The sequence below is a fragment of the Zonotrichia albicollis genome, chromosome 19, assembly GCF_047830755.1.
Source record: "Zonotrichia albicollis isolate bZonAlb1 chromosome 19, bZonAlb1.hap1, whole genome shotgun sequence".
Taxonomy (NCBI): Eukaryota; Metazoa; Chordata; class Aves; order Passeriformes; family Passerellidae; genus Zonotrichia; species Zonotrichia albicollis.
Genome location: NC_133837.1, coordinates 7,694,776 through 7,720,362, shown reverse-complemented (window position 1 = coordinate 7,720,362; position 25,587 = coordinate 7,694,776). Strand labels below are relative to the sequence as shown.

The following is a 25,587-nucleotide window of genomic DNA, read 5'->3' as shown; positions in this document are numbered from 1 at the left end:
AAGCGCTGCTGTCACTTGCCAGGAAGAACAATTCTTTGGCTGTCTCCGGCATCTGGATGGCTGCTCCACACCCTCATTTCTTCTATCAGCAAAGCAAATCTGGTATTTGGAGGTATTTGCACAAGCAGGAACACACCAGCAGCTCCCAGGCAGGGGGATTTAGTAGGGCTGGGCTCCCCACAGGACTAGGTTTTATGGTGGTTGAAGACACAGCTGGCAGGGCTTGTCTCTGTCCCCCAACACTCACCATCTCTTGCAACCCTCATCTCTTGGTCCCCTTTGCAGAAAAGAAAGGAATTCCCAAAGAACTGACTCATAAGAGCCAGATGTGGAAAGATGCCAAAATATTTTCATAACTTGCTCCCAGGGATGCCCTCTGGGTAAAGCAGACCTGGTGGTCTCAACCCAGAGGAGAACTGAAGTCCTGTGGGAAGGCAGCTCCTCTGCCAACATTATCCTCCCCATCTCCATAGCTGCCAAGAACCAGCTTATTTAAAAATAATTATAATTCAACCTAATTAACAGATGGATTTGAAAATGCATTAATTTTTTTTCAAGAGCAATCGCTGGGAGTTGGAGCAGGCAATTCCATGTTTTTCACACATAACAAAAGGCTTAATCTCTGCTTTAAAAGAAAAAAATCTCAACATTTAGAGCTACTAAGGCACATCCTGCAATAGCAAAACGCTGCCCACTGAGGCCCTCTAATGACAGGGAGAGGACTTTGAGTATGCCTGGGATGCTCCCCCACTCCTGCCCCCTTTACCTTCTGCTCCTGGGCAAACTGCTGTGCCCACCACAAGCCCTCACCCACCTCCAGCTGCTGGTGGATTTCCTCAGGCAGCTGCTGCTCATAGGCCCTCAGCAGCTCAATGGTCTCCTTCAGAGGCTCAAACATGGCATCAGTGGCACTGTGACGTTCCTTCACGGCCAGCAGGTGACCCATGACCTCCACCAAGCCACTGTAGTCACCTTGCTCCACCTTTCTGCTCAAACCCCTCTCGGCAGTTTGGATGAACTCGTCCAGGTCAGCCAAGCTGCAGAGCACAAACCAAGGGAGGAAGCACAGGATGAGGGCGGCTCCTCTGGAATTATTATTCTTCCAGCTCCTCTGGAGTTAATATCCAGCCTCAGAACTGGAATTCCAGCTCAAAGGTATCCCTGGATATGGTACAGGTTCCTTCAAGATTGGGACTTCTCAAGTTGGAGAGAGAGTACCTGAACAGAGACAGGGAGCTCAGGAGGGGCTGTCTGAGAGCACAGATTTTACTGTCCCAGTTTTACTGGGAGAGTGGGGAGACACCAGCATGGGGTGCCCAGGGAAGCTGGGGCTGCCCCTGGATCCCTGGAAATGTCCAAGGCCAGGCTGAATAGGGCTTGGAGCACCTGGGACAGTGCAAGTTGTCCCTGCCATGGCAGGGGTGGCACTGGGTGGGCTCTAAGATCCCTTCCGACCCAAACCTTTCTGGGATTCTGTGACAGTTTTCACCCCATCTCTTCCACTATGAGAATCCAAGCTCCCCAGGTGAACCTGAGACGTTTCAAAGCTGTAACAAACAGGGCTTGTCCTTGCTGCACTGCCTCTCTTCACAGGGCAGCTCCCTCCTGCAGGTGATGCAAATTCACAGCAGCTCAGAAAAGCAACTGTACATTTTTGGGAGGAAAAAATCCTTCCAGGTCTTTAAAATTAAGATCCCTGTCTCTCAAAGCCCTTGAGCCATAAACTATCACAGACAGGAAAGTCTTTGGGACACATTTCTTCACCTGCTTTTTAACCTCACCAGATACTGGGCACTTTGAGCAGAAGAGCACTGGGCTCCTGGGTCTCAAAACACTTCTTAAGTGCCTGCTTAAATTCTCTGGATGCTGCTGGGCCTAAAAGTATCCTTAAATACTTCACCTAATAAAGACTAAACTGCTGACTCAGGGACTCTCAATAACAGCTCCTAAATGCTCATTCTCTGCCACACTAAACCTCTTTGCAAAGAAATTATCAGACAGATTTATGGTGCTGAAAAGCACACCAGAGATCACATCACCACCCCACGCAGCGGCCTCCTCTTCAGATGTCTGTGAGCACTCCCCTGGGAACACCCACAACCTAGGATAACCTTCAGTTGTGACCAATAAATCACCCAGGGCATTGTCCTGCACAGATCTGAGCAGCTCTTCAGGGCAAGAAACACCTGGTAATGAAAAAGTTGGAGCCCAAACTGCTCCATGACACCTCCCCATGACTGCTCATGCCAGGCTGCCTGAATCATGGGCTGTTAGAAACCTCACAACATTAATGCAGATTTACTGATGGCCACCACCAAATCCAGTAATGCAAGCCCAGTGCCCTGCAGAGATGGGATTATTTTGCTTGGGAGGAGCAAAATACACACCTTGGGCAAACACAAACTGTCTAACACCCTACAGGAGGTCCCAGGGATGTCAGGGGTACCAAGGGATGCCACAACTCCCAGCTCACACACAAGCACAGACCAGGGCATGGAGGACTCAGTGCTGGGGTGTAGCTGTCATGCAGCATGAGCCCTTTTCTTGCTCCTGTATTAGCTCTGAAGGTTGTCACAGATCTGAGGCTGCCAGAGCTCCAGGAGTGTTTGGACAATGCTCCCAGGGATGCCCAGGGTGGGATTGCTTGGGTGTCTGTGCAGGGCCAGGAGCTACACTGGATGGTCTTTGTGGATCCCTTCCAACCCTGAGTATTTCATGATTCTCCATCCTTTGGCCATGAGTGGGAAATGACACAGCCCAACCAAGACAAGAGAAATTCCATGATCAGAGGCAGAACCAACCCTCACCTGTGCGTGACGTGGTCCAGGAGGTGCTGCTTGAACACCAAGCTCCACCTTTTAATCTCGTTGAGCAAGGCTGCCTTGAAGGGCCGTACATCCAGCCTCAGCCAGCCCTGGAAGGTGCAGAGGGGCTGCATTCGAGCCACCTCCTCGTAGAGCTGCTCGTAGGAGCCCAGCTGCTCCCTGAACTGCTGCAGCGTGGCCGGTGCCTTGGGGAGCCCCTCTTCGGTGTCTGCAGGTGTAGGGACATGGAGATGGTGGCCCAGCTCCCTGTTGTCCTGCAGCAGTAGGGGGTGGCCCAGGTCCCTCCTGTCCTGCAGCAGGAGGTGGCAGAAGCGCCGCTCCAGCCCCGCGCGGTGCTCGCGGCACGTGGTGGCCGCTGTCTCAGCCCGCGCCAGCAGCTCCTGGCGCCACGAGCACAGCGAGGGCATGGCCTCCAGGGCAGCCTGGTGGGCACAGGGAGAAGGGAGATGGAGAAAGGAGAAAAGAGAGTGGAGAGAGGAGGGGGAGAGAAGGAGGGAAAAGAGAGAGAAGAAGGGTGAGATGAGAAGGGAAAGGAGAGAAGAGGAGAAACGAGGGAAAGGAGAGAGGAGAAGGGAGAGTGGAGAGAGAAGAAGGGAAAGGAGAGAGAGCAAGAAGAAGGGAAAGTGGAGAGTGAAGAAGAAGGGAAAGAAGAGAAGAAGAGGAGAAACAGAAGAAGGGAAAGGAGAGAAGAAGAAGAAGGGAAAGGAGAGAAGAAGAAGGGAAAGGAGAGAAGAAGAAGGGAAAGGAGAGAAGAAGAGGAGAAAGGAGAGAAGAAGAGGAGAAAGGAGAGAAGAAGAAGGGAAAGGAGAGAGAAGAAGAAGGGAAAGAGAGAAAATGGGAGAAGGGAGAGGAGAAAGAGGAGAGAAAGGAGAGAACGGAGAAGAGGAGAGAAGGCAGAGAGGAGAAAGGAGAGAGTGGAGAGGGAGAGGAGAGCACAGTGAGATGGGAGCACATGGCACCTCCTCACTGCCCCAGTCCAGGGAAGCCCCAGAGCACAGACCTGGTAGTGACTGAAGCCACTGTGTGCAGCCAGCCGGGGCACCAGCGAGGAGATGTGGAAGATGCCCTGAAGAAGACTTTCCACCATGTCACAGAAGCCATCCCTGGTGCCAGGGTCCAAGGGAGGGCGAAACACCAAATCTGGGATCACCAAATCCAGCTGCACCTCAAAGAGGGGAGCAAGCCCTGCCTTGGGGTCTGGTAGGGAAGAACAGAGACATCTGGGTGTTTTTCAAGGCATCTTGAGCCACCGAGGTCCTATTACAAGGTGCCAAATGCCCTGCAGGGACAGCAGGAAGGGGTGGTGGCACACACACACTCCCTGGGGCCTGCACAACCCATTGGAGGTGTTGGCAAACCAGCTGTGCTGTGGTACCCACCAAAACCAGTGGGGAACAGGTGAGACACAAGTGATGTAAGGAGCAGAAAACACCCTGAGGAGGAAAAGCTCTTCAGGTAATGCAGAGGGAGTCTGAGAGCTGAACAGTGCCAGCATGGAAGTGCTTGCAGAGGAGGAAAACAACAGGAACCAAGTGGCTCTTTAATTTAGTGGTGAAAGTCATGAAAAAAAAACAGCAACCAGAAACTGAAGCCAGATGCAAATGTGACAACCTAGGCAAGTTTTTAACAAGATGGTGAAGAACTGCCTGCAATTCTCCAGCTCATTGTGCCTCACATCCAGAAGGGAAGCGTTCCTGGGGATGTGCTTCAGCTGCACACAAGCTGCTCTCAGCACAGCAAGGAGGGCTGGGCACTCCTGAGCCCAGCTCACCTCTGCCCTCCAGAGGGTTTTTTATTGTGCCTTTCAGGAGCAGAACTGGCTCTCGAGACTGCCCACAGAGGAGGGATGGTGCCACCCTATTGCTTTGGGCATGGGAGGGTGGGAGGTGCCTGATGTCCAAGCAGAGATGTGGAAGGAAGCCTCAGAGGTCTCTCTCCATTAACCCTTGCAGTGCAGTCACCTCCATCCGTCCCCCTGAGCAATCCAATGACCAGTGCTGGAGCCACCCTTCCCTTCTGGACACTCCAGTGCCAAAGGAAAGCCAGGAAGAAGAGAACAAGCACTGAGAATGAGGGAGCACAGCCAGAGATATCCCCTTGGAGAGGCCAGGAAAAAGAGAACTGCTTTCCTCCAGTGTCAGAGCAAAGAAAGGAAGAGGAGAACAACCACTGAGAATGGGGGAGCACAACCAGAAATGTCCCCTTGGAGAGGCTGAGCAGCCCCTGCAGCCAGGGGACAGGAGCCAGGTGTCACCTGTGTTCTCCAGGAGGTATTTCAGGGAGCACTCAATGGCAGTGAAGAATCCATCCAGAACTATCTCATCCACATAATCCAAATACCCCTTCCAGGCATCAGAGGCTGGCTCTGCACGTAGGAGGCTCTGGTTTTCCTGAAACACAAAGAAGATTCCTTCACACACAGCAGGGCTGAGTGTGCCCAAAAATCCTCCTTGCATGTAATATAGGTTCACTAAGTGTGGGTAAGGAGGTGCTGGTGCTGAAACTTTGTGAAGGCATCACTGCCCCACAGCCAAGGGCTGATGCTGGGCACCACAGCAGTGCCAGCCTGGTTGAGGTGGATCTTCCTACTGGGGCATGGCCACAATTTGCTCCTGTCAAGGGCTGCTTGGTCTCCAGGAACACTTCAAGGTGAAAATGGAGGGCAGAAGAACCTTAGAAGGTCTTCCACGTGTTTACCTCCCTCTTCTCTGAGGCCATGGGACTTGGGGCTGTTTTGCACCCCTGGGGCAGGGAGAACTGGGGGTCTCAAAGGACCATCCTGATGAACCCATCTGCTTCTCTTCAGAGTCCAAGGCCAGACATGATCCTCAGGAGAGGGCTGGGCCCATAACCCATCTCCTCCAAGCCAGGGGCTGTCCCTGACATGCACAACATCTGGCTCCAGGCAGGTGAGGAGCAGAGCTTTGGGCTTTCTCCTGGCCTGCAGAGGACTCTGAGCTCTGGCAAAACTGCTGGGAAGCACCAAGGTTTGGGAGAGCAGTATCTCCCCTGTCACTCAGCTTCTCCCTGGGTGCTCAGCATCACCTCCTGCTCCAGAGAGGGACAGAGCCTCAAACCAAAGGGTCAGCTCCAGCTTCTGTTCTCAGGTAACTCCTCAGAGGGGATTTTTCCTTTCCTTGGAGCAGCATCCCAATCCCGATGCACCACTCCCCTCTAGTGGCTCTCCAGCAGCCAGGGCTGCAGCCAGACCCTTCCCTGGGCTGGACCTGCTGCTGGTCCTGCCCGGGGCTGGGAGCCCAGCCAGCCTCACACCCCAATCCAACTCATCCCAGCCCTGAGACAGCACCAATTAACCCCGGGGTGGGATATCAAATGTGTTCAGGGAGCTCACTTCAGGCAAAGCACTCTGGATGTTTCCAGAGCCACAGGGACCACACGGAGCCTCTGAGGAGCCCCCCAGCTCTGCAGGTGCCCCCTCACCTCCACCAGGGAGTGGATCCTGTGCCCAGCCTCCCTGACCAGGCTGTAGTGCCGCTCCAGGTGCTCTTGGCACTCCTCCAGGCTCAGCACTGCCTCCCTCTTGGGGTCCCTCCTCTCCAGCATGGGCGATCCCCACGAGCGCACGATGCTCTGGATCTCCTCAACGTTGTCCTTGGCCTTCTGCACCCTCTGCTCCAGGTCACAGACATCACTCACCACCCCGGAGATGTGATCCCAGACACCTGGGGAAGATGAGATGGTTGAGCCTCTATTTCCAGAGCTGCTGGGACAAGCTCCGGTGTTCTCTCCTTCAGACCTTTCCCCCATGGTCTCACATGTTTCTCACTCATCCTTAAGGTAAGAGATTCACCACCTGGAGCAGCAGAGCTATGATATTTTCTGAAAAATCCCTTCGTTAAGATTTCTTTCTCCTGAGAAGCTGAAAAGCCTCAGAAACAAAATATAAACAATGGTTATCTGCTGCTGTAGAATGCAACAGGCGCATCTGTGATTGGTCTCATGTAGTTGTTTCTAATTAATAACCAATCACAGCCCAGGTGGCTCAGACTGTCTAGTCAGTCACAAAATTTTATTATCATTCCAATTCCATTATTTTCCATTCCTTGCTAACTTTCTAATGAAATAATTTCTTCTTTTAATATACTATTCTATAATATACTATAATATACTATAATGCCATGGAATAGAGATGACATTGTTGAGAGAGGGATTGAACTGGAAAAAAGTTTCAACAAGTTTCAAAATGTAGATTTGCAAAAGGACCAGGTATTTTAGGGAATTAGAATTGTGAAAGATGCATTGTAGCATGACGTGGGGTAAAAATATAGGTGATTGGTGTTAAATATAGTTAAAATATAGGTGATTGGTGTTAAATATAGGTAATATAGGTAAAAATACAGGTAAGAATATAGGGGATTTGTGTTAAATATAGGTAAAAATATAGGTAAAAATAGAGATGATTGGTGTTAGAAGTAACAGCAGCATTGTGGACCAAAAGCTAATAGGCTGAAAAAGATTTATAAAGTATTGTAACCAGGAAACTGGTTGGCTTCTGATGGAATGGAGTTGAGTTTTACATTTGTCTCACTATTCATTGAAACTGATGATGAAATAAGATCTTTTAGAACACCTCTCAGCTGCCCCATCTCAGTAAAAGCTGGGAAAACCAACACCACACAGAGCCAGCTCACCCTCTGTCTTCCAGGTCAGCGTTTCTTCTGCCTCTCTCAGCCTCACGTCGATGTCCTGCAGCTGCCCCTGCACCAGAGGATGTTCCACCTCCAGCAGGGACCTCAGGACCTTGTTGTAGCTGTTGGCCATCAGCTCCAGGCTGGCCACCAGCTTCCAGAGGGATTCCTTGCAGGCATGGAGCTCAGCTGCTGCCGGGGGGATGGCTCCTGCCCCGCTGCGCCTCAGGTAGCTCACCTCCCTGAGCACGGCCACCAGCTGGGGAGGCAAGGCACAGAGCTGGGCTCAGCACGGCCCTGACAGCTCCTGGAACTCCCTACAACCTGTTCTGAGCATCACAGAGTGTTCCTGCTGGTCACACAGCCCTGCCAGATCCTTCTGAGCATCACAGGTGGGTCCTGCTGGTCAGCATGGCCCTGCCAGCTCCTGGAACTCCCTACAACCTGTTCTGCTAGTCCTGCTGGTGAGCACAGCCCTGCCAGCTCCTGGAACTCCCTGCAACCTGTTCTGACCATCACAGGGGTTTCTGCTCATCAGCTAAGCCCTCCCAGCTCCTGGAACTCCCTCCAGCCTTTTCTGCTGGTCAGCACAGCCCTGCCAGCTCCTGGCATTCCCTCCAACTCCTTCTGCTGGTCCTGCTGGTTTATTCCCAAAGCACCAAGCTGGAAAGGGCCTGGACAGCTCTTGGTCTGTTTCCCATTGATCTCTGACTCTGGATTCCTTCCCAGCTCTGTTAAGCACCCACCAGCCTCTTCTAAAAGCCACCATCACCTCTGGTGCTCTCGGCCATCCCCAGTCATGTTCTTCCCCTCTCAGATGGAGGCTGAGCCCCATCACAAGTCCCAGCAATGCTGTTCTGCGAGAGCCATTGGCCATTATAAAAGTGAAAGGTAAGATGGCTCCAGTTCTCTTGCTTTGCTGGGCCGATTGGTATAAAAAATAATTTAAAAATAGCACCATGGCCTCAAACCCACTCTGGTGCCATCAAAGATTTCTGGAGTCACAAAACAAACCTTCCCTGGGCTTTTCACACCCTTTGAAGCTCAGGTTTCAGGTACACACAACATGAATGTGTGTCTCTAGATGATGTTCCATCACTCCCCACACCAGTATCAAGCAGTATAGTGTGGACATGCTGTCACACCTCTGGCTCCTGAGGGACTTCTACCACTGCCTTAAACCAGAATTTGCTCTGCTTAAACTCAATGCTGGTATTACAGAGCAGATCTATGGTAGAGCCTTGTTACCCCCATGGGAGGGGCTCCACAGAGCACAGAGACCCCCCCCAGGTGTCCCCCACATCTTGGGGACATGTGCTGGGAGGCTGGAGGGGCAGCAGCTCTTACCTGGGGATCAAAATTGACCCTGATCAGTTTGCTCTGTGCCTCTCGCCGGATGAGAGGCTGGGCCAGGTTGTACTGGGATTTCTCTGACACTGTCTGGGACCAGTCCAAATACAGCTTCTCCTGGTACCTGCCAGAAGAGAGAAACTTGCACCACACAGTTACCAGACCAGAGGGTGCAGCTGTAACTGAGGGGAAGCTAAGTCCATTCTGAGGACTGAAGAAAGTGAAGGAATCTTCAAAACCCACCCATGCCACCTCAACAACAAGGCAAACACCCAAAAGAACAGTGGCAGCATCAAGTCAGGTGGGCACAGCTCTCTCAAGCACCAGTTTTAACATAGAATTCAGATTTGGAGATGGACTTTCCAAAGCATTTAGCCTGATGTGATGTATCAGCAGCTGGAGGTTTCCAAGGTCTGAGCAGGGCAGGTTCCTGAAGCCCCAGGGATGCTGGAGAGGCTGAAGCTGAGCTCACTTGGCTGGGTGAGGCCACGGCACTCTGGCATGGGAGCATAGAGGGCAGAGGAGGGCTCCTGGCATCTCACAGGGCATGGACAGCCCCTCCCCAGTGACAAAGTCTGCTCTGAATGACCTTGTCACCTGAGCACCCAGGACACAGCACCTCGAGGTGCTCACCCCACACCACCTGTGGGGCTGCTCCTCTCTGGAAGGCTCTGCTGAACCCCCCAGTCTTGCTCTGGTGATGGGAACAGGGTTCTCTCCACCCACCCTGCAGCAGCCCAGGGTGGGCTCTGCTCATCCCAGCTCCCTCCAGTGTGCACGGGGAGCAGGACCTGCAGGGATCCAGGTCACAGACATCTTTTGTGAAAAATCTTTTCTTTAGGATTTTTTCCTCCTGAAAAGCTGAGAGGCCTCAGGAACAAAATGTAAACAGTAGTTATCTGCTGCTGTGGAATGCAACAGGTGCATCTGTGGTTGGTCTCATGCACGTTTTTAATTAATGGCCAATCACAGTCAGCTGGCCCAGACCAAGAGTCTGAGCCACAAGCTTTTGTTATCATTCATTCTTTTTCTATTCTTAGCCAGCCTTCTGATTAAATCCTTTTTTCTATTCTTTTAGCATAGTTTTAATGTAATATACATCATAAAATAATAAATCAGCCTTCTGAAACATGGAGTCAAATCCTTGTCTCTTCCCTCATCCTTGGACCCCTGTGAACACGGTCACAGATCCCCTTCTTGGGGAAGGGGTTCCTCTCAAGGGACAGCCCAGAGCAATCAGGTGAAACATCAAATGCTGAGATGCCAAGTCCTGGACAGTCACCCCCAGCTCCAACTGTGGAATATCCACATTGCAGCCACTGCAAACACAGCCAGGGAGAGAACAGAGACTTCTCCCAGCCCAGCCTTTCCACCAGAGCCGTTCCTCCACCCCACAGCATCTCCTTCTGAAGCTCCTGCTGGGCTGCAGAGCCCCTGTTCCCCCTGCAGGATTCTCACTTGAAGCCATCCCAGCAAACCTGAGGCACCCAGTGCCAGCTCCCCCCTCCTCTCCAGGCAGGCAATTCCCTTGGGCTTAGAGAGGGACATTGCCAAGCCCTGGGCTGCCAAATGTTCTGGCAGGTGGCTCAGGGGAGGGGAAGCTTCCCTGAGCTACTGCCCTGCCTGAGCCCCTGTACCTGTCGAGCAGCTGGATCATCTCTTCATATTTCTGCATCACCAGTCTTCCACGGGCAGAGTCCAAGTTCCTGCCAGCACAACAGACAGAGGTTCATCACCTTCAGTCCTGGGGGCTGGAATCTGCATTTCCCCCTTCCCAAGGTGCCCCACAGTCCACAGGCACAGTCTGCCTGGATTTCACCCCAAATCCTGGATTTCACCCCAAATCCACTCCTGCCCAAGGCAGCCCAGACCCCTGGGCTCTCTCTCAGGTGTTTCCCTGCTGTAAAATGGGGAGAAGCAGCTAAGATGGGAGAAGGAGCCAGGGCTGCTGGAAAAATCACTGTAATGTTACCAAACATCACTTTTGAACATTTTACCCTTGGCAGTTTTCTGTCACAGTTGTGCTCCACTAAATGCAGGTCACAGCTGTGAGAATGGCTGTTTATAAAATGTATAAAATGCATTTCTATATAATGTATAGAAAAAAAATAAAATATATGCAGTAACATACTATACAGTAAATATATATAATATAAATCTATATATACACATATCTTCATTTTTCCTTTTCAATCCTTTCTCCCCCTCAATTTCCACATGGGAAAGAGCCTCACACCATCCTGCTGAAGGACTTGTCTTTAACTGCTCTACACAGAGGGGTAAAATCAATGCTAAATGCAGCAGGGACCATGAGAATTCTAGCCCTGTTTGTTTTCTTGATCTTGGGTGACTGTTCCTTTGTTTAATTCTGAGAAAGTTATCACCAAAGAACTGGGCTGCTCCCAACTGGGTCCTGGAGGAATTACAGTGGGAAAGGTTGCAATATCTATTTTAATTACAACCTAGGGCTCTGTTAAAAGCTGAGAAGCCTATCTACTGTCCCACAGTGCCTCTCAATCACTTAATAACAAATGCAATTAAAAAACTTCTTCAAAAAACCAAGATGGCAGGGAAGTGAATGGCTCCAGGGCACCTCTTCACTTCTCACTTCCTCACTAAGGACTGCTTCAGCTGCAGCCATTTGTAAGGGCATAGAATATAAGTAAATAAAGGTAGTATAGCAAGTAATCTTACCCCCTAAAAAGTTGCAGCCGGGTTAATTATTAATGATTAGGAACAGGTCTGATTTAACAGGCTACAGCTGTAGCCAATAAGAAGAGTGTTACAAAAGAGTGGATTGGTTGGTTGAGGGGGAACTGGAGTCAGTCGGCTGCTGTGAGGACAAGGAAGAGTCAGTGCTCAGAGGAGCTGCCTACAAGAAACATGAGGGAGGTACAAAACTGGCAATATGGAACCTTTGCAATGTAATGACAACAGAACTCTTGCACTATAATGACAACAGCCATTGGATAGCATTCAACATAGAGAGAACCCCCAGAGAGAGGTTTCCAGATGGTCCCAGCCCATCTGGAGCAGACACTCACAGCCCTGGGACGTGCCTGAGGTGCTCCAAGGGCTGCTGGATCCGCGCGTGCAGCTCCCGTGCCCAGCCCAGTGCTCCGGCCACGGGAGGGGCGTTCTTGTGCAGGGGGGGGAACCCTGCAGGGCACAGGGGAACAGATTCCATCAGCCCTGAACCCCACAGCATCCACCCACAGCGTTACAGAACTGCCCTGGCTCCAGGCTCCCTCCTGAAATCCAGCCTCTGTCACTTCATGGAGGTCTGCTGTCACAGACATTTTATGGAAAATCCTTTCCTTAGGATTTTTCCTCCTGAGAAGCTGAGAGGTCTCAAGAGCAAAACATTGATTATCTGCTGCTGTGGAATGCAGCAGGTGGGTCTTTGATTGGCCCATCTTGGATGTTTCTAATTAATGGCCAATCAAAGCCCAGACAGAGAGCCTGAGCCACAAACCTTTGTTATCATTCCTTCTTATTCTATTCTTAGCTGGCCTTCTGAGGAAATCCTTTCTTCTATTCTTTTAGTATAGTTTTAACATAATATATATCATAAAATAATAAATCAGCCTTCTGAAACATGGAGTCAGATCCTCATCTCTTCCCTCATCCTCAGACCCCTGTGAACACTGTCACACTCTGTGACCTACAACCCCCCCTGTAGATTTGCAATAAGGGATCAGAGGAGAAGCCTGGCACGTTCTGGAACCAGACTGAGGTGAATTCTCTTCTTCCCATGGACACTGAGGAAGGGATTTCTGGCTGGGAGCTGTCTGTGACCATCCCATCGCAGAGCCACAGAACCGAGCTCACCAAAGTCACAGCAAATGCTGAACTTGTCCTCCACAAATCTCCCCATTCCCCTTGTTAACCTGCACTGGTTCCATCAGTGCTGCCTCTCCTGCAACTTCTCTGCTTCCAGAACAGTCTTCCTGACAAGAATTTACCTATTCCCTTCTGTGCCAGCATTCCCAGGGAATAATAAACCTGGGAAAGGCTGAACAAACCCTAAATTCCAACCTCCCCTTTCCATTTCCACCACTACCCACACATCACCCAAGTACATTTCAAACAAGGACATTGGCATTGCTTTAATGCCACCAACAGGGCATTCCCAGGCACTTCCCACCAGGAAAGCTGAAATCCTTTGCAACTTGAGAAGTTCTGGTGTCCTTAACAAAAGCAAATTATTTCCCCCCATCTAAATGAGCCTAAATGCAGTTTCCTGTAAAATCCATTTTCCTCCTGACAGGCACCCACCGAGCTGCAGCCCTGCCTGGGTGTGCCTGCTGTAGGTGAGCCTGGCCTGGTCCAGGGCAGAGCTGAACATGCTGAACAGGACAGGGATCTTGTCAGCAGCAACTGCAGCAACCCCAGGGCGCTCCAGAAGGTTCCGGAACATGGCCAGCAGCTGTGCAGGGAAGGAGCAGGGAAAGAACAGGAAAAATCACACTCCAAAATCCTCCACTGGGATTTTCCTCACTGATGCAGCTCCTCAGTAACTCAGAGGTCTGCACTGATGGACATTTGTCAAAGGGAAGGTTTTCCCCCCCACTTTCCCAAGTAGTTCCTGCCTTTCATGGAGTCATTAAGGTTTGAAAAGAGCTCCAAGATCACCTTTGACTGATCCCACCACTAAACCATACCACAAAGGATGTCTTTGTTACAGAAAGCTCAGGTCTTCTCTGTGGGTAAACCATATTCCAATTATCATTCTTCAAAATTTTCTATTTAAAAAAAAACCCAAAACAACTCAAAGATAAATGCTATCACTTACCACTCTCTATAGTAATTTTTACAATTATTCTGATTATTTTTTTTCAGACAATACCATTTACTTTCTCTGCAGGATAGATTCACTGGAAAACAAAGACCCTTCATTTCTAGAAAACCTCAATTTTCAGGGTTGAAATTCATCCATGTATTAACAAATTGATATTAACAACAATCACCTGGTTTGAACAGCAGCTTTCACCAGGAAATCAGAGAATCACAGAATGGTTTGGGTTAGAAGGGACCTTAAAGGCCAGCTCATTCCACCCTGCCATGGGCAGGGACACCTCCACTAGACCAGGGTGCTCCAAGTCCTGTCCAACCTGGCCTTGGAACTCAGAGCAGCCTTTCCTCCAGCTCCCAGGGACACCAGTGCCACTCTTGCCATCCAAAATCCTGACTTGAATCATTTCTCTCACTGCTCTTCCCCAGCCTAAGCAAACTCTTCTGTTTGTGTCAAGAGGTGAGGAGCAGGGACACCCCCAGCTCCAGGGCTCAAGAGGGACCCACAGGGCAGAGCATCCCTGCCCAAGTCCAACCCAATCCAACCCAGTGTCACTGTCCCCAATCCATCCCAATGTCACTGTCCCCTTGTCCATCCCATGGGCACAGCCTGCAGCTGCAGCCCTGTCTGGGCTCTCAATGGGACTCCCAGGGAGGGAGGGGAGGCACAGACAGACAGACAGACCTTGAAGATGTGCTCCATGCCCGGGGCGTCGCTGAAGGCCTGGCCGAACACAGTGCCCAGCCGCCGGTCAATGTCCTGCACCTTCTGCTGGAATTCCAGGGCATCCTGCTCAAATTCCTGTGGGAAGGGCAGCAGCAGGTCCTGGGCTGGGAGAGGGCACTGGGGAGGTACCTGTCACCTCCCTGCCCAGAGCTGTTTGCCCTCCTTATTCACCAGGAACAGATTCAGGAATATATATGTAGTTTAGAGCCAGAAATGCTTCCAGAATCAGCTGTGCTGTGGAGCAGCAAGGGACACTTGCATTTGGCTCCTGCCTAACAGGTCCAGAGGTAACTGAGTCTCTTAACAGTTGCTGTCCAAGTGAAGATGAAAAGCAGCATCTGTCATGGCTTTTAAAATGGGATTGTGTGTTTGTGGGGAGAAACAATCTGAAGTAAAACACACTCTCATAAAGCAGAGCAAAGAATGAATGTATGTATAATCTGAATGGATGTATAATCTTATTCACCAGGAATTTAAACACTCCTCCACAGTCAAGGACACTTCTGTCCCATCCCATGGCTGAGCTCAGGGCCCCCCAGGTTGGACCCAAAATCCAACAACAGCTAACTACTTCAGCTGGAGGCAAGAGAGGAGGTGTCTCCACACTCTCTGACCCTGAAGATGGCATGAAGACCATGCCACCACGCCAAAAACCCACAGCACCTCAAAATCACTAAACCAGCAAAGTATGCTGGACTTCAGCTGTGCCAGGGGAGCTTTAGGTTAGACATCAGAAAAAAATTCTTCACTGGAAGAGTGATTGGGCACTGGAATCATCTGCCCAAGGAGGTGGGGAAGTCACTGACATGTTAAAAAGAGCAGGGATGTGACACTCAGTGCCATGGTTTAGTTGATGAGGAGTGTCGGGGCACAATTTGGACTCAATGCCCTCAAACGTCTGTTCCAGCCTGGTTCATAGTGTGATTCTGAGATATGAAGCTGCCAGAACTGCCAAGTGCCTGCAGAGAAGGCTAGCAGCTTCCAGTCCCCTACAGGGACAGATCAGAGCCCCACAAAGGGAGACAGGAGCTGGAAGGAGGAGCCAGGCTCTGCTGCAGAGGGAGCTGTTCCCTGGAGAGGAGGATGAGCTGCTGCCATCCCCACAGGGGCCCCACCTACCACGTTGGCCAGGTCCAGGCAGTCGTAGGCTCGCTCTGAGAACACCTGGTAGCACTCCTGGAACTCCTCGTGCATGGCCAGCACCTGCTGGCCCAGGGCCTTCCCTCTCATGCCCCCAAACTCAATCTTCTCCAATTGGGCCAGGTCCAGGGCTGTGCTCAGGAGGCCCTGCAGAGCCAGAGGAGGCACACACAGCTTCAGCCTCAAGCACATGACAAGTTAGCACAGCACAGAGCCATGTTTGCTCCTGTGTTACCCTGAGGGTGCTCAGGATGGGATCAGGATGATCTCTGGGGTCCCCCTTCCAACCTTCCCTTTCAACCCAAACCACCCTGTGATTCTACAACCAAGTGATTTTAAAACAGATGCCATCCACTGTGCTTTTCAACATAGCTCCTTAAGGAAGGAGCAGAGTTACACAGTGTGGTTAAACCAGTAAAACCTTCTGTTCCAGTGCAGGGAATGAGAGAAGGAGAAAAGCAACCCAGAGACCCTGCCTTGCATAGGCACAAGCAGCCTGTGCAGTGTCCATCTGGCCCCCCAGCTGGAAACAGCCCATCCAAAAACTTTTGAGTTTGTTGATAGTAAAAGATTTTAAAACCACAGAAAATTCAGGGAGTTGGAAATAAATTTGGGCTTAGTAGGCCCTGGGAAAATGTTAAAGGTAGGCCCTGGGAGATGTTAGGCCTTGTATTTGCTAGATCATGTGAAACTGCACCTGTGTAGTCAGTATATGATAAATGATATAACTGTGAGATGTGATTAGATATAATTATTGTTTAAAGGATCATGAGAAACTATGTTAAGCCTTTGAGGGGATCATGAGAAATCCATGCTTGGATGAAATCAATGTATGCAATAGAACAATGTAAGTTTAATAATTAATATGTAAGTTATGTAATGATAATATAAAACATGTTCGGTCTGAAACCATGTCAGGTCAGATTTGGGTTTGTGTTCTCTGACACGCAGAGCTCTTCAATAAAGCACCTGCATATAATAATTTTGTGATTATGTGTTCCTGAACACTAACAGTGTTCCCAGCAGCTGCAGTGAGCTGGTACCCACAGGAGAGCTCACAGGTGAGCACAGTGTTTGTGTGACAGCTACACACTGTGTAACAGCTACACGCTGTGTAACAGGCACTCACAGAGCCTCAGCCATGCTGGGGGATGATGGCACTCACAACACCCCCTGTCCCTGCCCTATCTCACAACCACAGCAAACAGGGACACTCCACAGCTGGGCACACACTGGGATGGGAAGGGATGCCCTGGTGAGGGATGTGGAATGTGTCCCTGCTCCTCCCCAGGCCCTGTTCCAGCCCTAGACCCCCTGTCCAAGTCAGGAGATGCTCCAGAGTGTCCCTGAATGCCCCAGGAAGCCTCAGAGCTCCTCCTGGTTTATTCCCATCCATGCAAACCACAGCCCCATGACCCCCATCCCCTTGTCCCAACAGGAACAGCAGTCTCAGAGGACCCTTGGGAGCACTGACACAGCCACCAGAAGGACACAGCAGCAAACCTGACACAGGCACTGAGCAGGCAAACAAGTCCTGGCCTTGATGTCAAGGGGATCAGAGGGCACAGAGTGATCCCCTGGCACCAGGGAGGGAAGGTGCCAGCCAGGTAGCTCGTGGCTGCAGGACCTCTCACCTTCACCATGTGCAGCCTCTGCAGGAAGCTGTCCAGCCTTGCAAACACCAGCCTGGAGGGGAAGTCCCAGCTCCTCACTTGCTGGCCTGGCTCATAGTACACCTGCAGGTTTGCCCTCCTCTCCTCCAGCGCCCCTTTGAAGGCACTCAGGACGTCAGACACTGTTTGCACCTTGCCCAGGCTCTCCTCCACCTCTCCCTTCAGCAGATCTTCTGGGGACAGGTACACCACAGCCTGGAAGAGCCAAATCACACCAGAGACGTCCCTTTGCTGCCACAGCAAACTGAACAGCTCTGACCCTTCCTCTCAATCAGAATCTCTTTGGAAGGAAGCACAGGGGAAAGGAAGAGAGAAGAGAATTCCTGTAGGAGCAACAGGGGTAGGATGGTCAGGATGGACAGAGACCAGAGATCTCTGAAGCCAGGGCTTGAAACTTGTGGTTTATTGCAAAGGGCCAAGTGCAGGGCCCTGCTGGGAGCTGCCAGCCCCAGCTCAGAGCAGTAAAGAGAAGAAAAGAGAGTGGGAAAGAGAGAGAAGACAAGAGTGTGGTAAAGAGGAAGAGAGAGAAAATGTAAAAGAGGATGAGAGTTAGAGTAAAAGAGAGTGAGGTTCCCGTTACGATACCATAAATCTTCTTCTGTACTGCGTATTCTTATTTTCACTAACCAATCCAGTACAATATACAAATCCTATAGCATTTACATACAGCCTATAAGAATCATAACATCACCATATTATGTTACATTTTAAACCCTAAAAACTACTCTGGGCCCCTTCTGCCAAGCTGTAGGGTCTGCTCTGACCCTTGGACCTGCCTGCAAGCAGAGGGTGTTATTTCATTGCTACTATGATATTTTCAGAAAAATCATTTTGCTAAGATTTTTCTTCTGAGAAGCTGAGAAGCCTCAGAGGAAAAGAAAAACAAGAATTATCTGCTGCTGTGGAATGCAACAGGTGCATCTTTGATTAGTCTCATGTTGTTTCTAATTAATAGCTAATCAGTCAGCAGGCTCAGACTCTCTGAGAGTTATGAGCTTTTGTTATCATTCCTTTCTATTCTTTGCTAGCTTTCTGATAAAATTTTTCTTCTATTCTCTTAGTATTGTTTTACTATATAATTTTCTTTTAATATCATATATATAACAAAATAATAAATCAGCCTTCTAAAACATAGAATCAAGATTTTCATCTCTTCCCTTGTCCTAAGACAAACACCACCACATTTCATCAAAAGGGGATTACCTACAACTGGCCACACCATTGTTTCCCAGTTGTTCAGTAACTGGGGGATCTCAAAGCTTGCTTCCATTTCAATCTCACTTATAGTTTCCATATTCTCAAAACTTTTTGCCAGGCAATCATATTTATAAGGCTTTCCTGTTTCATCTTCCCTAAACCCCTCCCTGTCAAGCCCAGGTGCCACAGGCACATCACACCTGCTGGATGAGGAGGTTGCAGATCTCCTGGAGCAGCACCACCAGCCTCAGGGGTACGCTGTAGTGCTGGCAGCTGGCCCAGATCCAGCACACCACGTGCAGCAGGGGCACCAGGAGAGGCTTCACCTTGCTGAACTCAGCAGCCTCCAAGCGCTCCAGGGGCTGCTGCAGGGCTGTCAGGTGCAGGTCGATGTCCTGAGCTTCCCTCAGAGCTGGGGGAGGAAGGGCAGAAGGGGTGAGAAGAGCTGTGGGGGGTATATATATATACAAACATATATCTTTATATATATACACATATATATACACAAACCTATATATTTATATATACACATATATATACACACATACACACACATATATATACATATATAGGTGTATATATATGTGAATATATGTATTTATATATGTGTGCATATATATGTGTATATATAAATATATATGTATACAAATATATATGTTTGTATATGTGTATATATAAATATAATATATTTATATAATATAAATATATAAAAATATATAAAAAATATATAAATATATATAAAAATATATGCTTGTGAATAGATATATATGTATAGATACATATATATAAATAAATGTAGATAGATGTAGATAGATCGATGTAGATTGATAGATAGATAGATTAGATAGATAGACTGTCCCAACACTGCAGGAGCGGGGAGCACACAGTCCTGGTGAGGAGCTGGGTGGTGCTGGCACAAAGAGCTGTGTGTCTGGACCCTGAAGAACTACCTCAGAGTTAACAATTAATTAATTTTTATTAAATTAATGAAATTTAATAAAGCCAGGACATCATTGTGCAACTAAACCTGTAGACTACATGAAGAGAAGCATCATCATCATCTAATCATAGAACTATGGAATAGTTTGGGCTGGAAGGGACCTTGAAGCACATCCTGTTATACTTCCCACTGTCCCAGGTGCCCCCAGCCCTGTCCAACCTGGCCTTGGGCACTGCCAGGGGATCCAGGGGCAGCCCCAGCTACTCTGGGCACCTGTGCCAGGGCCTGCCCACCCTGCCAGGGAAGGATTTCTTCCTAATGGCAGGATTTCTTCCTAGTTTCTTCCTAGCATCTAATCTAACCTCTGACAGCATGAAGCCATTTGCCTTTGTCCTGTCACTGCCAACCCTTGTAAAAATCCACCTCCAGCTCTCCTGGAGCCCCTTTAGGCACTGGAAGACCAGAATAAGAACACTCCAGAGACTTCTCTTCTCTGGACTGAGCAACCCCAATCGCCTCAGCCTTTTCAGAAGTGCACATGGAAATAACCCCAAAGCTCAGGACTAAGAAGGAGAAACTCTCCCTATCAGCATCTCCCTCCCACAAAGCCCCCCTGTCCCCCAGCAGGGAGGGCACAGTGCCCTGGCACCCCAGGCTATGGCAGAGGACAGAAATCAGCACCTGGCAGAGCTGCCCCAGGCTCTCACCTGCCTCCACATCCCCGAGCATGCTTTGGAAGGCTGGCACGTAGATGCTCTGCACTCTCTCCAGCACCTCCAGCATGTTGCTGACCCTCCTGGACGTCAGCTGTCTGTGAATGCCCTCCAGGTCAGCACACCTGCAGCACAGGACACGTCACCAGCCCGGCTGGGGCAGCCCCAGCTGTGCCCCAAAGCCCCAGCTCAGGATTTTCTGCAGTTACACAGGGGCACAGACTGTGTAGAACTGGGAAGTTAGAGGTACAGCAGGGTTTGGAACTGAGATCCCCTAATAGTGAGAGTCCTGAACTTATTTTTATGTGAGGAAAAAAACCCTTTGAAGAATAAGAAATCTAGAGGGAGGGGTCATGTTTGTTTTAGATTTTGGGTTTTTTTGGACGACACACAAGAATTTTTCCAAGCAGTTTTCCTGAAGCCCTCACACCTCTGGAAAGCAGCAGATGTACCTGCATGAGCAAAGAGCTCCAGCACAGGAAAGTACAGAGGATGTAAGAAGAACAAGGCTGTGACTGGAGAGAGGGAAGTGGTGAAATCCTGCAGCCACTGGGAGGCTTTTCTGCGCAGGCTGCAGTGCAAACAGATCTCACCCAGAAAGGAAACATTCCTCACTTTAGGAAACATTTAGTTTTAGAACTTAAAAGCCCATGTTTAAGTCTGAAATGAGCTGGCAGGAGATGGGGCCAGCCCTGGAGGACAGAGCTGGTGCCAGGCTCAGGTGAGGGCAGTGCCAGAAGGAGCCAGGTGCTGTTCCTGCAGCCACTGCTGACAGCTCTGCATGGGCAGGGCTCTGTCTCCAGCCATCCTGAGCCAGCACAGCACAAAGGGCAGCTGAAATTCCACTCCCTGGCTCATCTGACCCCCCTGTGGCACCCCCAGCTGACAGCATGGAGAGTGCCCAGTGATGGCCCATTGTGCCATTCACATGCTCTGAATAGAGAGACATAATTGTCTTTGTCAGGGTTTTTTCTTAGAGAAGCACAGAGAGAAGAAGAGAAAAACAATTCTTATCTCTACTTGCTGCTCCTGCTGTTTTGCACATGTGGAATGTGTTCAGAAGATTGTTTATCTGAAGTGATTTGTCAATTAGATTCTGCTGGAGATTGTTTTGTTTCCTTGGCCAGTTGGCTCAAAGCTGTGTCCTGGCTGTCTGGAGACAACCAAACACCATTTCCAGCTAAATCCCCTGAACTGTGGCTGGGCCAAGCCAAACTGAGCCAACTGCTCAGCCACCCTCACACTCAGAGATCATCGTGATTTTAGCAATATTTTGGGTTCAGGACTCGACATGACCTGGAGCAGCTGCTCCTGGCTCAGAGCAGCAGCACCCCCTGCACCCAAAGCATCCCCAGCACCTGCTCCTCCAGAACTGCAGCTCCACCTTCGGGGTGGGGTTGGTGCCTTGCAGGAGGGGCTCTGAGGACTCCTTCCTCAGCACTCTCTGGATCTGCTGGCTCCACTCGATGATGGCTGACTCGGTGGCATGCACAAGGGGTTTACTGATCAGCTCCAAGCTGCAGGAAACAGAGCACCAGGGTCACTTGGCTTTCCACTTGTGCATTGCTCAGTTGGGTCCACCTCAATGGGTGGCTGGATTTTGCAGGTACAACCCAGATTCATGTTTCAATACCACAAAAACAAAGTTCACGAGGGAGAATATTTAGAAGGGCAGTTAGAGACAAGATAAGGAGGGATGGTTTTAAACTGAAAGAGAGGAGGTTTCAATTAGATATGATGAAGGAATTGTTCCCTGGGAGGGTGAGGAGACACCAGCACAGGGTGCCCAGAGCAGCTGGGGCTGATCCTGGATCCCTGGCAGTGCCCAAGGCCAGGTTGGACAGGGCTTGGAGCAACCTGACTGCAGAGTTTGGAGTTTTCCCTCAGTGATCCCAGCAGTTCATAGCTTCTCTGCATGCCCTCATCCCCCTCCACCTCCTGAGCTTTTCCTGCTTCTATCATTGCACAGTCCCCAAAGACAGAACAAAATACCCCTCCTTGGCAGCCTGACGAGCTGCAGAGGACAGGGAGCAAGAAGAGTCCCCATGTCAGACAGGGAGGATCCACAAAGGTGCAGCACATGCAGCAGCAGAGGAAAACCCAGTGGAGAGCAAGGGCTGGCACTCACAATTTCTCACTTTTAGGATCAATGTTCTCGATTCCCTCCGAGGCAGCTGGAAGAGGCAGCAAGGTCTTGCCCTTCACCTGGCCAACAACCTTGAAGACAGTGTTTTTCAGGCTGTGCACGTGATGGATGATGTCCTGTGACACCACTCGTGGCCAGCCCTGATGGTTCCTCCGGTTCGTCAGGATGGGCACAATCACCTGCAGCAGGAGCCATGGGAGAGCAGGGGGAAGAGCTGAAGGAGGGCAGATGTAGGTTTGATTTAGGAAGAAATTGCTCCCTGTGAGGCTGGGGAGGCCATGGCACAGAGAAGCTGTGGCTGGCAGTGCCCAAGGCCAGGTTGGACAGGACTTGGAGCAGCCTGGGACAGTGAAAGGTGTCCTGCCATGGCAGGGGTGGCACTGGATGGGCTTTGAGGTCTTTTCCAACACAAAACATGCTGTGATTTGATAATTCTATGACAAAAGGCACTATGGATGGACTGGCCACCAGGCTCTGAGGTCCTAGGCAAGCCTGGATGTAGCCATGATATTTTCTGAAAAATCCTTTTGCTAGGATTTTTCCCCCTGAAAATCTGAGAGGCCTCAGGAACAAAATATAAACAATGATTGTCTGCTGCTGTGGAATGCAACAGGTACATCTGTGATTGTTTCTAAATAATGGCCAATCACAGCCCAGCTGTATCAGACTCTGGTCAGACACAGGTTTTTGTTATCATTTCATTCTTTTTCCTTTGCTTGCTAGCCTTCTGATGAAATCCTTTCTTCTTTTAGTAAAGTTTTAATAATATATACATAATATATAATATATAATAATTATTTTATTATATATATTTAATAATATATATAATAAAATAATAAATCAGCCTTCTGAAAAATGGAGTCAGATCCTCATCTCTTCCCTCATCCTGGGACACCTGTGAGCACCATCACACCTGCAGACCCTCATTGACCCCTGTCCCAAGCAGCTCCCTGCAGGTGATGATGAAGGCCAGGGGCTGTCTCTGCACAGCCACCCTCATAAGCAGAGGAAAGGTCCTCTGGTACCTCCTGGCATCTACAGCAGAGCCACATTTTAGGTTATTTCCCAAAACTGCAGCCCCCTGAACATGCTCTGGGCTAGGCTTGCCTGGAGCTGAGCTGCCTCTGGCTCTCTTGTGCTGGGATAGCAGCAGTGCCTGTCACCTTCTGCTGGGATCAGAGCCAGGTTACCCCGGTGATGAGCAGCCTTTGTGTGGCCAGACTTGGGGGAGGATAAAGGCACAAAACCAGCTACAAACAGACACAGAATACTAAAGGAACAACCAGGGTGCCACTCCAGAGGGCTGAAAGTTCTTTGCATCCCAAGCAAAGAGGAGCAGCAGGAGCAACCACCATGTCCAGGGAGCCACGGGAAGGAGGAACAACCCCAGGGCACACAGAACTCACCTTCAACATCTCCAGCTGCAATAGTAGCAGGGTTTGTATCCATTACTCAAATCACACAGACTGCTGATAAAGGTAATGCCATAACCAGTCACATCAGCTGCTTGTATGTATTCTTTTGGATTATTAAAATGACAACTGGGCCCCTGATGGAACCTCTTGAAGATCCCTTTGGGAAAACATTGGCCCACCTGAAGTAACAAGGCACTCAAATGCAGGAGGCTCTTCTGAACAGCAGGAAAAGCCCTTTCCTGAGGGTGACTGAGGGCTGGCACAGGAGTCTCCCTGGGCAGGGATACTGAAAAGTCACCTGGACATGGCCCTGGGCTCTGGGTGGCCTGGCTGGAGCAGGGCTTGGACCAGCTGTGTGTGAGATGTGCTACACAGCACAAACTATCCCAGAATCACAGAATGGTTTGGGCTGGGGGGGATGTATAAGTTCATCACATTCCACCCCCTGCCATGGGCAGGGACACCTTCTGCTATCCCAGTTTGCTCCAAGCCTTGAAGTTGCACCCTCGCCTTGAACACTTCCAAGGATGGGACAAGCACAGCTTCTCTTCTAATTAATAGTTTATAAAAACACTGGTCTTGTAAGCCGAAGATTGAAGACTAAATCCCTTCTTAGGAGTTACTCCACCATCCTATCAGGAAGAAAGGATTCTAACCCTCATCTCCAACTCCCAAAGCTGACATTTTTGACTAAACCACTTCCTGACCCTTCCACTGAACAGCCCAAATCGCCCCCCGAGACAACCCTCGCACAACTCCATTCTCAGGAGCCTATCCTACGACTGTGGAGGACTCTACCAGACACCCAGAGCCTCCACGGCTCATGATTTAGGAGGTTCCATTGGGCTCTACAGCCCCCAGCACCACTTTCCCCCCCGCCTTACCTCCTCCACCAGCGCAGCGAAGTGCGGCAGGGGCTCGGCGGGCAGGTCCCCGCACAGCAGCTCCGCGGGGCCGGGCCCGGCTGCGGGCGGCCGCAGGAAGAACAGCGCTTTGGTGGCGCTGGGGGGCGGCGGGGGCGGCCCGGGGCACATTCCCAGCTCCCCGCCCGGGCCCCGCCAGGCCAGCAGCGCCGCCGGCCCCGCCGCGCCCCGCACGAAACCGCGGAGCGCCGGATCCGCCGCCCAGCGCCGGCAGCGCTCCGGGGGCAGCGCCAGCGCCCGCGCCGCGCACCGGGCCAGGCGCTGCTCCTCCGGGGCATCATCCCGGGCATCCTCCGGGGAACCCTCCGGGGAGCCCTCCCCCGCTAAGCCGGGATCCCCCTCGCTCTCCATCCCCCGGCTCCGCAGTGCTTTGTTTGCGAGCAGCCGCCGCCGTTGCCCGGGGGACTCCCGGGAGCCGCTGCCGTGCCCCGCCGGGATGCGAGGGCGGTCCCAGCGCTGCCGCCTCCCTCCGGCTGCTCCGGGCCCGTTTCGCTCATCCCGGCAGCGCTCGGCAGCTCCAGCAGTTTTCCAGCCCGGCTCGCTGCGCGGGAATTTTTTTCCTGACACCGGCACCTGTAGCAACCACCTGAAGCTGAAACTTGTGTGCCCGCTGCATTTCCACATCATTAACACCCTCTTCCGTGAAAAGCAGTTCACTATTTTCCAAACAGAAGATCCTTCTGTTTGGAAATTCCCTGGAAAGCTGCATACGGATTCTGTGCAGTCCCAGAGCTGCTCGTGTCACCCCAGCCAGGTTCTCTCTCCTGGGCACCTCAGCCTGCTCCTACCTCCACCTGTCCAGTGACAGGAACATTTTGGTTTTCCCCAGTCCCCTGCTATTCATTAAAGCCCAGCAGTTCTTTTCTGGAGGACACAGATGTGTCAATTCTCCAGTCTCTGCTTTAGACAAGCATCACACTAAAGCATTGCTCATCAACAAAAGATTTGCTGATAGTTTGCACCTTAATTTCCATAAACTCAAAATGAAGTCTTAAGACTTGTGTGCAAGCATCATCTCCTGAGTAAGGCCTGGGTATCTAAAAGTTGCCTCCAAAAATGAACTCCTTTATTGGAACAGCACAGAACTCCCCTCCT

At 50.6% G+C, this 25,587-nt stretch overlaps 1 protein-coding gene across 4 annotated transcripts in view; it reads right to left on the bottom strand.

The window, feature by feature from the left end:
• Window positions 1–25,131, bottom strand: part of DNAH9 (dynein axonemal heavy chain 9) — a 147,275-nt gene extending 122,144 nt beyond the window's left edge. The window contains exons 1-18 of one of the 4 annotated variants that reach the window (XM_074555240.1): window positions 24,454–25,131; window positions 22,137–22,333; window positions 21,367–21,525; window positions 20,003–20,133; window positions 18,556–18,767; window positions 17,120–17,353; window positions 15,465–15,632; window positions 14,304–14,420; window positions 13,103–13,253; window positions 11,869–11,983; window positions 10,462–10,530; window positions 8,822–8,948; window positions 7,478–7,733; window positions 6,267–6,508; window positions 5,080–5,215; window positions 3,826–4,022; window positions 2,808–3,247; window positions 815–1,037 (exon numbers count right to left, since the gene is read on the bottom strand). In XM_074555240.1, coding sequence (XP_074411341.1) covers window positions 815–1,037; window positions 2,808–3,247; window positions 3,826–4,022; window positions 5,080–5,215; window positions 6,267–6,508; window positions 7,478–7,733; window positions 8,822–8,948; window positions 10,462–10,530; window positions 11,869–11,983; window positions 13,103–13,253; window positions 14,304–14,420; window positions 15,465–15,632; window positions 17,120–17,353; window positions 18,556–18,767; window positions 20,003–20,133; window positions 21,367–21,525; window positions 22,137–22,333; window positions 24,454–25,119 — 3,840 coding nt within the window. In that variant the 5' untranslated portion in view covers window positions 25,120–25,131. Of the gene's footprint in view, window positions 1–814; window positions 1,038–2,807; window positions 3,248–3,825; window positions 4,023–5,079; window positions 5,216–6,266; window positions 6,509–7,477; window positions 7,734–8,821; window positions 8,949–10,461; window positions 10,531–11,868; window positions 11,984–13,102; window positions 13,254–14,303; window positions 14,421–15,464; window positions 15,633–17,119; window positions 17,354–18,555; window positions 18,768–20,002; window positions 20,134–21,366; window positions 21,526–22,136; window positions 22,334–24,453 lie in introns of those variants that run through there. The other 3 variants (XM_074555241.1, XM_074555242.1, XM_074555243.1) reach the window with 3 other exon arrangements.
• Between the last annotated feature and the right edge of the window lie 456 nt (window positions 25,132–25,587).